Source organism: Taurulus bubalis, assembly GCF_910589615.1.
Source record: "Taurulus bubalis genome assembly, chromosome: 15".
Taxonomy (NCBI): domain Eukaryota; kingdom Metazoa; phylum Chordata; class Actinopteri; order Perciformes; family Cottidae; genus Taurulus; species Taurulus bubalis.
The window spans coordinates 19,615,954-19,629,275 of NC_136603.1; the positions used below are offsets into that span (position 1 = coordinate 19,615,954).

At 45.1% G+C, this 13,322-nt stretch overlaps 1 protein-coding gene across 1 annotated transcript in view; it reads left to right on the forward strand.

The window, feature by feature from the left end:
- Nucleotides 1-13,322, forward strand: part of hdac4 (histone deacetylase 4) — a gene marked incomplete at its 5' end in the record, with an annotated part of 63,701 nt that overhangs the window by 44,543 nt on the left and 5,836 nt on the right. The window contains 6 exons of the mRNA XM_079230953.1: nucleotides 1,556-1,611; nucleotides 1,830-1,917; nucleotides 2,654-2,773; nucleotides 2,862-2,959; nucleotides 8,658-8,776; nucleotides 9,477-9,610. Coding sequence (XP_079087079.1) covers nucleotides 1,556-1,611; nucleotides 1,830-1,917; nucleotides 2,654-2,773; nucleotides 2,862-2,959; nucleotides 8,658-8,776; nucleotides 9,477-9,610 — 615 coding nt within the window. The remainder of the gene's footprint in view (nucleotides 1-1,555; nucleotides 1,612-1,829; nucleotides 1,918-2,653; nucleotides 2,774-2,861; nucleotides 2,960-8,657; nucleotides 8,777-9,476; nucleotides 9,611-13,322) is intronic.

Here is a 13,322-nt window from a genome sequence, read left to right on the forward strand (position 1 = left end):
ATCCCCACCCCCGTCATGCTTTGCCCACCAGCCAGCCTTCCTGTGTCTGTGGCGATGGCTGCTCACTGTTTGAACCCAGCAGGGAGGCCCGGCTCACGGGCACTGCAAATGCCAGCAGTCCCCGCTAACAGGCCTGTTTTATTGGCATTACACCACAGCCACCTGCAGAGCAGCCGTCGCACTCAGCGTTAGCTTAGCACCAGCATGCCACAGACTAATGGCATTCCTCTGAGAGACAGTAGCACGCCATGTTTTTGACTGTATGTGCTTGCGTTCAGTACTTTTTCTACTTGGGGCAGGGTTACTGTGAAGAAGTGAGTCCACAATGTCTAGAGCATTGTGTGATTGGTAATATCGAAGCTTCAGAGGTAAACCAAATGGTTCACACATTCCAGGAGGAAAAACACAACATGTAACCAAAACGGTCTCACTCCAGACTTGTCAAATACCGACAGTTAGTTCTCAGCCAACTCCAATGTGAAAACACACACGCGGCATTATTAGACTCAACAAACTAGTAGTATCAAGAGCGAAATAGTCCACACGGGGCGGGTGGGTCAAACAAACACAGGACTTTTCTTCCAGGAGACCGCTGCAAAACTAAAAAGCAGACGTGACATTTCGTCAGTGCCGTCCCTGCCGCGTTAGTAAACCGGCGCTGGAGGGGAACCTCAGGCGGCGGCGTTTGAAGAGCAGGACCAAGATCCAGCATTCAACGTGCTATGAGTGAGAATGTGTTGGAATAATATAGGGTTAAAGTTCCCGTGTATTGACTTGCCCTCAGCTTAACCTGATCTTAACACACACGCATGCACATGTGTACACGCACGCAAACACATTCACACACATGTGCATACACACACACACACACACAGATGGTCTTCTGAAGATCTTCCACAAGCCAAACTCTACACTCACACACGGCTCTCTAGTCCTCCTCCCATGTCTATTTAAATCCATTGTAATATTTCCTCTTCATAGACACAACCCACCTTCCCCTTGTCTCTCACACACCTACGTACATACTGTATCATGCAGCCCGCTTTAAATGAGTGTCTTCCGAACCAGCTCAGGCAGTTGTCTATACAGTAAACTCCCGGCTGGCTGCTAATCCACAGCAGCTGACTCAACATCATTAGTCGGGCTTGCCTCGCTCGACATCAGCCCAAACATCTATCTAATGTCCCCGCATAGCAGTGGCAGCCCCCAAAAACAGTTTCTGGGAGTCCCGCAGGTCCCTGCCTTAACAAAGCTTCCCTTAACCGACCCGATGGAAGCATCTGTTTCTCTGTGCGCACACTTTCGTATGACTGCCTGTGAGAAAGTGTTTAAAATCCGGAACTAAGGCATTGGGGGCATTTTTTTTATTTTACATTTTAAGGATTAGGTTTGGTTTTGTAGTCAGATTATGTATTTGTGATGTCATTTTCTGACCTCTCAGAGAGCGTAAACGTGTCATTAGATTAGAGGGAGCCGGTTTAGGGTCCGACAAAATCAACTTCCGTGGGCCGTGATTAAATGATCTGTGTGTGTGACTCGTGTTTCCCCCCAACAGAATGGTTTTGCTGTAGTCCGACCACCGGGACACCACGCTGAGGAAAGCACGCCGATGTAAGTAAATGCAACATCTGACCAAGAGAAAGATCAGCTCCAGCTGGTTTCATAGCATCTTTAGCAACAGTTATTTATGTATTTGTGTCCCTCCCACACTATTAAAGCTTCTACTTGTGTTTGTCGTGGCTGTATTTCAGTATTGTATTGCTCACAGTTATAAATATAATATAATTTCAGAAAGTTAATAGCGCTGTTCTCTTGCTGTCCACTTTCAGGGGCTTCTGTTACTTCAACTCGGTCGCCATAGCAGCCAAGCTGCTGCAGCAGAGACTCAATGTCAGTAAAGTCCTCATCGTGGACTGGGTGAGTTTCAATTCAATGGTTTGCTTGTTAAATAACCATCTACTGAGGGAATGGACACCACAAGTGTTGTTGGGGTGGCAGTAAAAAATGTGCATTGTGTGTTTTCACATTATTTATTTTTTCAGAAAGTGGTTGGCATAAACCTTGTTAAATAAACCACATTGAAACAGTTTAAAGCCACAACTGCATTGTTACTACAGCACAACGGCCACCAACTGTATGCTGTACTTAATATATGCTACAATGTTTTTTAGGTCAGACGCTGTCTCTTTTTAAAATAAGAGACAAAGTATTTTCTCTACGAAGGTAGGACAAAGCCTCGGCCGTGTCTAGGAGCACGGCTCCTCGGCGGCGTCCCTTGCTGGTCATCGGCATTCCCAAAAGCCTTTGAAGGGCCTTTTCATTTCCTGTCTGTCTGTCACAGGATGACTTTTAGTGCTGCGAGCAAACTCAATGTCATGCCACCGCAGCCAACAGCGACATTTTTAGGATCAGCATATTAAGGCATATTCTCGGGATGTAGACAATGAGGTCGTTCAGTTGATGTTGTCTAGCTGGCAAAAGTGAATATCCTTTTTGAAGTTGAGGGTTTTTATTGAATCCCCTTTTTTGACATCGCAGCAGGTGGTGACCGCCTCTGTTATGTCTCTAGTGATAATGACACATTCCCAAGCTCACTCCACTCTGTGATATTTTGCCGTAACCAGTCCCTTTCCCCCCCCCTCGATGTTTCCAGGATGTTCACCACGGCAATGGCACCCAGCAGGCCTTCTACGCAGACCCCAGCATTCTCTACCTGTCGCTGCATCGCTACGATGACGGGAACTTCTTCCCCGGCAGTGGAGCGCCTGACGAGGTGGGGATGAACACCGGTCTGTCTCTCTGCCGGCTTGGCTCTCCTGTGACACAAAGTAACCCAGTGGTGTTTCTGTGTGTCGTTGTAGGTGGGCACTGGAGCAGGCGAGGGCTTCAACGTGAACATGGCCTTTACTGGAGGACTGGAACCTCCCATGAGTGATGCAGAGTACCTGGCGGCCTTTAGGTAAGACACCGATGTCACCTGCAGAGACACATTGCGACTGAGGGGCTGATTCTGTGCCTTTCTGCCCTGAAAGTGACTCGGGAGGGAAGGCTCTGCTGCACATAGTTTGACACATGATCTATGGAGGGTATGTTGAGTTGGTAGGGAGCTCCTCCTAATGCCTGGACTGATTTCTATCAGGTCCACTTTCTTGAGCTATTTATAGCCTTGCACACACACAGACACACACACACACACACACACACACACACAGATCGTAGACACACCACAACCGTGGACTCACCACCGACACAGACTCTTTTAAGTTGAGCCTGTGTTTGCGACCTCGTGTCCATCTGGCTCCGGGCCAAACGCTTCAAACCGACAGGCCACTGTCTTCTCACAGCTTTCGGCACGCAAGCCCCCGGAAGCACACCGTGGCCCGTTAATGCACCCCAGACCCCTGTGTGTACTCACTCTCCCGCCCCTCACTTTTTTATTGTCTCTTCTCCCTTCATCCTCCTCATTCTGCCCATGTGTGCCGAATGCACCGATGACAACCCCCTAATAAACGTTTATCATTCTGCCGATATTATTTATAATCCATCACTGAAGCCAGTAAGCCAGTGCAGTATGCTTCACACAGGAGTTGGGAGACTATTTCCTCCATCTATATTGACACACAAAGCAGACACAATATACACAAATATGTGTACGATGTCTGTTTTTAAATTTAAAGGATTGTTAATTAACTAAAGCACACTGCAGTGTTGCTGATTTGCCTCAGAAAATGCAGTTTACACTTAAACGTTTGACATGTTTAAGTGTAGATGTGTAGTGATATAAAGACTGTATTTTGTGCTTATTTGAGTCGTTCAGTGCATATTTAAGTTGACCAGTAACACACTGCGCTTCGGGTTCACCAGCCCACTCTCTAAACATGAATCTGTAACCACTTAAAACGTAAAACAGTAGTTTAGTTATGCGTGTGTTCGTTCGGGGGTGCATGCATCCATATACACGTCAGGATGCTTGTACTGTGTTTCTGTGGTCCGTTTATGTAAATGTAGGGCAATTCAATGAAAAGTTATGGAACAGATCCAGGATGAAAGAGAACGTATGTTGTGGATGTGTCGTCCCCTCAGGCCCTGGCGTTATTAATCCCCAGAGGCTATAGCAAGTTTGGACAATTCATAGGCCCCACAGGACAGCAGCAAACCTGTCTCACAGCTCGTAGATCAACCACACGCACAAAGAAACATGGTTTCAGAATACTGGATGTGCACATGCTGCACACACGCTCAGAAATGCAAACGGCCCTGGTTTAAACTTGCATGAATATGCACCAAAACACAGACACAAATGCTCACACGTGGAGCTTTCACATCAATGTGCGTACACATTTACAACCACATGCACGCATGGACACCTGGTAGTCACAGCCTCTCTCTCTTTGGATCTCTGCATGTATCTGTGTGTTGTGGTCCTCTCCTCCCTCCCTCTCCGTCTTCGAGGAGGGGATGCGTGCCTTGCAGCCGGCACCTTCCCATTCCTCCGCTGGCCTGTGCCACGTTGCATTTGCAGGGGATCAAGCCTGAGCCTCCAGAAAAGCACAGAGAAAAAAGATAAGAAAATTGGCCCTAATGAAAACCAGAAGCGCCATCTCTCTCCCTCTTTCTCTCCCCCCCCCTCCTCATCCTCCTCCTTTCACTCCCTCTTCTACCATGAACTTGAGAAAGACGAGAGAGGAGGAGAATTAAACTTAATTCAAACCAGCTTTCCGCAGCGCCAGATGACAGGGCTTTGAAGTGTAAGTGTGCGTGTGTGAGTTTTTCGCTCTCTTAGTCTCCCTCTCCCGCTCTCCCCTACTTTCTTTTTTTTTATGAACGGAGGAGGAAAGCCTTGAAACTCTGTAGTTTAACCCTTTGTTGACAGGTGTGATGAACAGTACTCCCTCTAAAGGACAGAGTCTATATTTTGTTCACCTGGCCCTTGAAGGCAGGGGTGAGGTTGAACCTCCCCGATGATAACTGCTCAAATCCCTGGGAATTAGCTGTTAATGGTTACTTGTCTTTTAGTAAATATTGGAAAATTGTTAGAATTAAAAACATGCTCTCACACTTTTGCAGAACAAAAACTTGACTGCAGATGTGTTTACACTATTTGTATTGGAGTGATAATATATGTGTTTGGCAGAAATGGAATTGTGTTTTAGAACATTAGATGATTCTTTTATTCTACTATATATTAACAAAACAAACTTGAATCGATACTTGATGCTTAAGTTTGTTTAGAAGTCTAATCTACAGCTTGTGGTCCACCACCAATACCACACTTCAGCCCTTTGCCCTCAATGTTAGAATCCTGGAGTACTTTGGACCAGAAGGCATAATCAAAATGTGGAAAAAGGATACATTTGGTAGTGGAGGAATTGCATAAAGATGAATAGTCTCTGAAGAGAACATTTCCCTTGGCTCAAAATATGTATACCACTGCATTAAGACCTACTGCTGTATTAACCTGTTGCATTTGCAATCATGTTGGATGACGATTGCCAAAAAAACTAAACAAACAAAACATAAGTTTCCCCTACATTCTCACCCAAGAAATTCCTCTCACAGTAAGATCTGGCTGTGGGAGCGTTTCAGATCGCAACCTGTTCACTCAGGATGCCCACGTAGCTTACAGCTCAGTCGTAAACTCTTAATTAAAAGGCTTTTTCATCTCCACATACATAGTCTCTGATTCACACATAATTAGTCTTCCCTAAAACCACTGGTTTCCCTTCATGCCAGCCTGCTAATTGATTCCTGTGGGTTTTTATTTCCTTACATGTCAGGATATTATTCCAGAGTGGTGGAGGCTGGAACTGATGACACCAACAGTTTTCATCGTGACCAAAACGGTCTCTTGTCTGTGTTCAAGGTTGGAGGAGGGGTGTGGGGGAGCCCTCAGCGCTTTAAGTATCCTTGGCGGTCAAGGTTTCCCCCCGCGCCTGTGGCCGACTCCTTTTAATGTGGGGTCTTTTACGGCCCAAATGTTAATGGGCCCGAGCCCTGTGTGCGTATGCGGGTTTGTAAGTAAGCGGACGCATATGGAACGTGTGCGATTAAAAACCGGAGCTGAAAAATATTGACTTCCCTGAGCAGACTGGTCGTTCATTTCACATAAAAGTCTGATTCAAAGTTTATGAACTGGTGGAACGATGAATGGTGTTATCCTTTTTATATCCATTTGCACCTGCTGTAATGCGAACAGAACAATTTTAATTCTCTGTTTATTCATGTCCTTACTCCCTCAGTCAAATCCATGTGTCCTCCCCGACTGGTTAAGGCATTGTCCTCTTTCATTTTCTTGCTCTCTATATATCGTTAATTCACTCCCTCAAACTTCTTCCTCTGTCCTATTCCTTCAGCTTCTTTACATGACATTTCCCTCTGAAATATTGCAAGTTGCACGCAAACACAGTGACGCACACACTCGGTGTATCCTTTCTGACTGGGACTACCAATGAGCTTTGAACACTCCCCCCCGCCTCTCCCTCTGACAGCTGTGTGTACGTACGGGTGTTGTGGTGTGTGCAGTTTCGGGTTATAATTTGGTGGTGAACAAGAGCTGGGAAAACCGGTGGCCTCCGGAGTTCAGGGCACGCTGCTCCCCCACAGCCAGCAGACCAGCACCGTGTTCCTGAGGTCAGCAAAGTACAGAGGACCTGGGACGGAGCCCTGTGGTACTCCGTCACTCGTAGACCTCACCAAAACACTGCTTGCCCAAATATCCCAGACCACCAGAAAATTCCTGTGCACTCTGAGCAAATCTAAAAGAACCACTTGTTTTGCCATCTGGAGAGTCTATAACTATTTCTGAACTGAGTCCTAAACTGGATTACTCTGACCTATTATACTTCTATTATACAAAGTTGATAAAGCCTCTACGGTGCCAACACTAGTTCAGGCATCAGTCACTATGACCCTTTACACGAGGGGGAGGCGTAACAAATAAACATCTTAAACATTCTAAATAATCGCCTAAGAATGTTTCGCATCACAACTGTCCTCACTGGCAGCGATGCAAATTTGAAAAAGTTGCGACACTTAGATGTGTGCAGCCAGAGGGATCCTAGTAAATAGTTGTATTGCCTAAACTACAGTCAGCCACTTTAATGAGTTGCCTTTTAGTAAAATATGTGAAAGAACTAATGATGAAACCCACAGTTCATCCTCCTCAAAAATAAAATGAAGCTGATGAATTCAAACTAGCCGATGCGATCTAATATCATCCTTCTGTGAAAGAAAACACCCACATTTCTTTCTGACAGGGTCACCATGCAAACCGGACTGGCTTTTCACTTGCAGTGAATCATTACACTGTACCCCACTGTTGATTGGAATTATGTGCATGACGCATTGCACACAAGCACTCCCTCCCTACCAGCTGTGTGCAAGAGGAAGGTTGTACACAGACAGCCCTCATTGACCACACCCATTCAGCGTTAGAATTTCCCTGGATAATTAAAACACATGATACGCACACATGCAATTATAGCTGCCCTTCCGTTTACCCTTTTTACTTAAAGATGTTGAAGTGCATTGCTTTCTGCAAATGTCCAAACTTCTTTCCACTTCAATAAGTGTATGCAGTAATTTCCTCAGCCACATACAAACTCATTAGGCAGATTGTTACTTTGAATACCCTGAAAGGGAGGAAAATCCATAAAATAACGTACAAATACAGAAACTGATCTACAGCAACAGAGACATGAAGCATCTCTGCTGGCTGCAGCATACACCGATCATCATCACATGGGTAGTAGGCGCACTAAAGGCATATCTCCATGTGCATGTGTGAATGGTCCTCTTAAATTACGGTAGCCCTCCTCTAGCCACCGCCATGTATTTAGCTTGCCTGCAGCGAGATGATCATTCTTCTGACCCCACAATTTTCTGATTATTTGGCAGAAAAAAGGAATGTAGTAAAATATGTTTTATGGTAAGCTTGATCAGAAATATGGTTGAAATAGTGCTCCACTTCTTGTACCTGTTAAACATCTCTGTCTACTTTAACGCTTGGTTGTAGCCCTCATTCAGTATTTCATTCATTCAGCCCATTAAATAGATGTTACTGTTGCAGCTGCAGTTCTCTGTTAATGAAACGCAGCATTACTTTTTGATAGGCCCCGCGACAGAAAGATGTGAGTCAACAGAGTACGCTGGTAGGCAGACTGCACCTCACCAAGTGTGTGTTTTCCAAATTGCATACTTTTTCTTTTTACTTTAAGTACATACTGCAGCTGCCCTTACAAAGTACTTTCTGTTGCATGCAGTATGCATTCAATTGGGACAGACTACTCTGTCATATCATTGCACCTTGAACTTTGACCCCGTTGCTCATGTGTCTGCTGTGCAGACGATTGTGGGTCCAAATAGCCAGAAAAGCGTGCTGGCTTGTGACTGGGTACAGTAGGACATCCTGGTATTTTAGATGTACTGCATTGGACATACTATTGGGACAGGCTGAATCTTATTCTGGCATACCAAATAGTGAATCTCTGTTTTCTGGGCAGCCATCGAAAGAATACCCGTGTGCATGCATGCACTTGTTTTCAAACAAAGTGTTATATACATAGTGAAGCCACAATTATTGGATATAGGATAGGAGGCTTCTCTTGTACGGTCTCCACCGTAAATACATTATTTTGTTGATTTTGTTTTTTCCCTAGGACGGTGGTTATGCCCATTGCAAACGAGTTCGCCCCAGACGTGGTTCTGGTATCTTCGGGCTTTGATGCGGTCGACGGACATGCTCCACCCCTGGGAGGATACAAGCTGACAGCCAAATGTAAGTGCTGACCACAGTCACCCTGCTAATCATTCTTTTTTGTCTAACCTAAAGATAAAAATTCTCTAAAGGAACTTTTAAAAGATGCATAAACATGTTAACGCATGCCCACCACAGTCTCACTCATGACGTGCCTGTACAACGCAGCGCAATATAGAAGGAAAGACGCACAAACACACGCCTCCGTGTTTATTTTGTGCCTCCGACTTGCGTATTCCGAACCAGTCCTTGGCGTGCCAGCAGAGAGATTTTCTAAAACCATCCCGCAGATCTCAAATAAGAGCAGGGGTCTTGGTTGTTAAGGGGGGGATATGGGTGGTTAGAGAGGATTGCAGGAAGAGAGGGATATGGGGAGAAGAAAGTATGGCTGAATGCATATATTAAAACTCCACTCATTCGGAGAGCAAAAGATCAAAGACTGCGGCCGAGCCTAAACGCAAAGCCGCACTTATTAAAATTAAACCTGGCTCATATTATGGCTTGTTGTTGGGCCCCCAGTAAATCCATAGTGCGCTTTCTTTCCCTCTTCCTCTCTGATGGAGTCACCCCCTTTTTCTCATCCTCGCCGAAACCCCCTTTTTCTCTATTTTTCTTTCTTTGATCAATATCCAGAAAGGAAGTTAGAGATTGAACAGAACTGCTCCCCCGTCTCATTCTTCTTCTCCCTCCCTTCTTCTGCTGTCATTTCCTCCATGTCCAGGCTTTGGCTACCTGACCAGGCAGCTGATGGCTCTGGCAGGCGGCCGCTTGGTGCTTGCCCTGGAGGGAGGTCACGACCTCACGGCCATATGCGATGCCTCCGAAGCCTGCGTCTCTGCTCTGCTCGGCAATGAGGTAAGACGAGAGCCAAGAGAGGGAGGGATACATTACTTTAAAAAATAACCTTGAGCAAGGCACTAAGACTGGACAAATACATTTGGAATTGTTGTCTAAATCTATGGCTGAGGTGAGATTAAATAGGGACTGAGGTTTACGATGGGAGTTATGTATTCACACCACAACCTTTATAAATCATGACCTGGTTAGCCCCGGCTGCATACATTGGCATATTACTGTAATGTTGGATGTGAACATTATTCCTGGCTACATTTCCGGAAGAGTTTGAAAGTCAACATGCTACAAATACGTGAGCAGGAAGTGTATTGTATGTAGTTTGGGTGTTTTGAACTGCGGTTGTTTGAGATAGTTATCCATAATCAGTGTATTATGGGGCATCAGCAAAACACCTTTCTTGTAGGTGTCTGCAATACGTTTTTTGCTGTCCACACCGGTACATTGCTTTGCTCCCGGGCCCGTTCCCTTGTCCGTTTCTCCAAACTGGAGGCGTGCCTCACACAAACCCACTACAAAACACTCAAACTATCCCTTTAAGCGAGAACATTCCACCTCTTGGCTTTAATATTTACATCCTTCGCAACATTGAGATGTTGTGTCCCCTGGCGGGGTGACTCACCGGATTCCAAAATCTAATTTTGTCCTGAACGAACACAGGTGCAGCGTGATTATCCGATGGCCCCTTGTTACAGAGATATATAGAGTTAAAAATACCGGACGAGCTTGCATGTGGAGAAGCCTCTGACAACTCTTTCATCTGGGCCAAAACCATCTCTCCGTCTTACGCTCTCTCTACCACTCAGAGAGGAAGTCAACGCCACACACACGCAAACACACACACACACACACGCACACACACGCACAAACACGTCAGAGGGAGAGGATTTCCAGGCAGAAGGCTAATTGTGGGAGTGGGTAGGTTGGGCCGAGGAACTGAACAAACATCAGCCCTCTGTGATTCATGGCGCACAACAGAATAGCAACTCCTCACAGCCGCCCACTCTTTTCTTCCAGCTAATGGAGAGGCTGGAGTGCTTTTTTGGACAGGCTGCTCAGTCTCTTCCCCCCAGATTATGCATCTAAAATATCTTAGTGCTTTTATTTTTAAATGACGACTGAATTGTCGTACAGAACGGAGATTGTAGAGCTTTAGGGGAAGAGAAGAAGGTGTGACTGTTTGTTTGTGCACATACAGTACTTCTGCACAAACAAGAGTACAAGCACACTTGTGTCTCTAAAGTCCACCACTAAACTGTTGCTGTTTTGTTTACAATCCATTTAATCCCGACCACCTATGAACACGGTCAAATCTACACATTTGCATGGAGGCATACAGCCAAGAGAAGAGTGAGATGGCTTTTTTGGGGCACTTTACATATTGTGTTTAACAGAGATATCTTCATAAGTTTCTTGGGAATAAGTAATTCAGCAGGAAAAAAAGCATGAAACGAGGACTAATCGACAAAAGAAATCTTCGTTGACTTGGACCAAAATGACTGATTACTCGACCGATCGACTCCAAGGGGACAGCCCGAGTGTGTTTAAGGCGATCTATTTGTGATCCCACAAGATGTTCTTTTTTTTTAAGTCTTAGGGGTGTTTCAATTTAAGACGATACAATGTGAATGCAAATGTCACATATATGCCTGAGAAGTGCACACACCTTGAAGCCAATTCACTCCTTAAATAATGATGAAGTAAAGAGAGCTGTTCTACTTGGCATTCTTGGTGTTGATGAACATAGCTTATTGCCAAGTAAGAAATCCCTATACATAAACAATGAATATCCAGACAGACAACGGCTCAAGTGTTGGTGTTGCTGCAGGCCCAGCCACAGTGTCAGTTGCACTGGAATGGCTACTGGTCCTGCTAAAGCCATTACCGTCTGCCCAGTGAGACGCCCAGAACAGCTACACTAATGCACATTAGGTACACACAGTACCTTACAGAGAATAAAGGGATACTAGTTGTTGGACTTCTTTGTGGACATCATAATTCAGAGGAACAATGACAGTGGATGGTCAATTTCTTGGGATAATTAAAGATTGTAACTAGAACTACCTTTGGACTATCAGTGGGCGTAAAGGTAATGTTAAGCCAACAATTGTTGCATTTAAATGTATCCGTTTCATGTCTGCCTTGATTTCAAAACAAACAAAGCCTGCTTTTGGAGAAGTTATCTCTTTTGATATTTACTTCCCTGTTAAGCTCTGAATCTGTATCTGCCTTGTTGGAGGGTGGTATCTTTGCATTCCTAGGCCTCTTGTTCCAGCCCTGCAGACAGCTCCAGCTATAAATGAGTTCTTGGAATCGTAAAAAAACAGCATGGCCCTGTTCCATGTGGATCTTGGACTGAGAGCAAAACAAATAGAACAATAACATAAGAACACATTAATAAAAACTCTTGTCACTGTGACCAACCAGCCCACTGTTGTGTGGAACATGAAGACACTGACCAGTGCAGACAGATTAACCATGCGGGTTTTAAAAGGGCCACTGGTCATACTGGTGTTTAGTTAAAGCAGTGTGGGATACGACGCAATGCTGTTAACCCTTTAGGATGGGAAATGCACAGACTAAAGGCGTAATCTAATAACTTGTGTTAACCTGCTCTGTGCCCACCAGTGACTAAAAGTCACAGAGCAACACTACCAGTACAGCTGGTAAGGATTCAGGAATTCAAGGACACTTCAGCAGGGCGGATGCTTTTAGCTGTCACGGAGGTTTGTACTCGGGACTTCCAGTTTGAAGGACGCTCTCGTTACTCACAGCACCGCCCTGCTGCAAAAATAATGAATCGGATCGGGGGGTTTGCTTCTTGGGTTTCAGCCTGCAGAGCGCCGGCCTCAGCAGGGGTTTGGAGGAGGTCACTGGATGGGTGCCATGGGGAGCTGGAAATGTGAAAATAGGCAGGAGGCAGGGAGCCTCAATTGAATCAGCCCTGCAGGACACCCCTCTCACCCTCTCACCCAGGGCCCCCTCGCTGGTACACATCTGAAAGTGGTTACCCTCACACCTCTTCCAGCGGGGTCAGCCTGGGCCTCAGGATCAGATAATAAAGGGAAATGGAGTAATCATTTGAAGTAGGAAAGGATGAAGCTATTGTTATAAAGCAGCTGCACAGAGAACGGAATATATGCAGGTCTGCAAAGTCTGGAAGATTAGATTAGATTTAGAAAACTTGATTTCATTGCTTTCTGATAGGCATCTTTTTATAGATTATAGAGGTAAATTAAAAAAAAAGTTTTTCAGCTAAACTTAAATCGAAACAATGGTTGTTATCATGACAGAAGACTTACAGTAAGAGATGTGCAGCGTGCCCCACTAGCAGAAGATGGCTTCGATAGATTGACGAACAAAGCAAATGTAGACGTCGTTGCAATGGAGTTCTCATGACTTGCACCGGTTGGCTTTTTGGCAGCAAGTGATGTCAGCTGTTTGAACAAAGGAAGATCATTCGGTTGTGTGGAGCTTTGATAACTGATAGCAAAGGAAAAAAAGAGAGGCTAAAATGTCCCTGATCAGATCAAAATGGCAGGAAGCAAGTGTTTTTATCATAATCTCAGCGAAGGTCTCTGTAATGAACTTGGAATGTAGCTGGAAAACGTCAGTGAGGGATTGAGCTGGAGGGAGATAAAAGGCCCGGACGTTTTTTCCTGATTTTTTTTTTTTTTTTTTTTTTTTTTTTCTCTGCTGACAATGTCCTCAGATG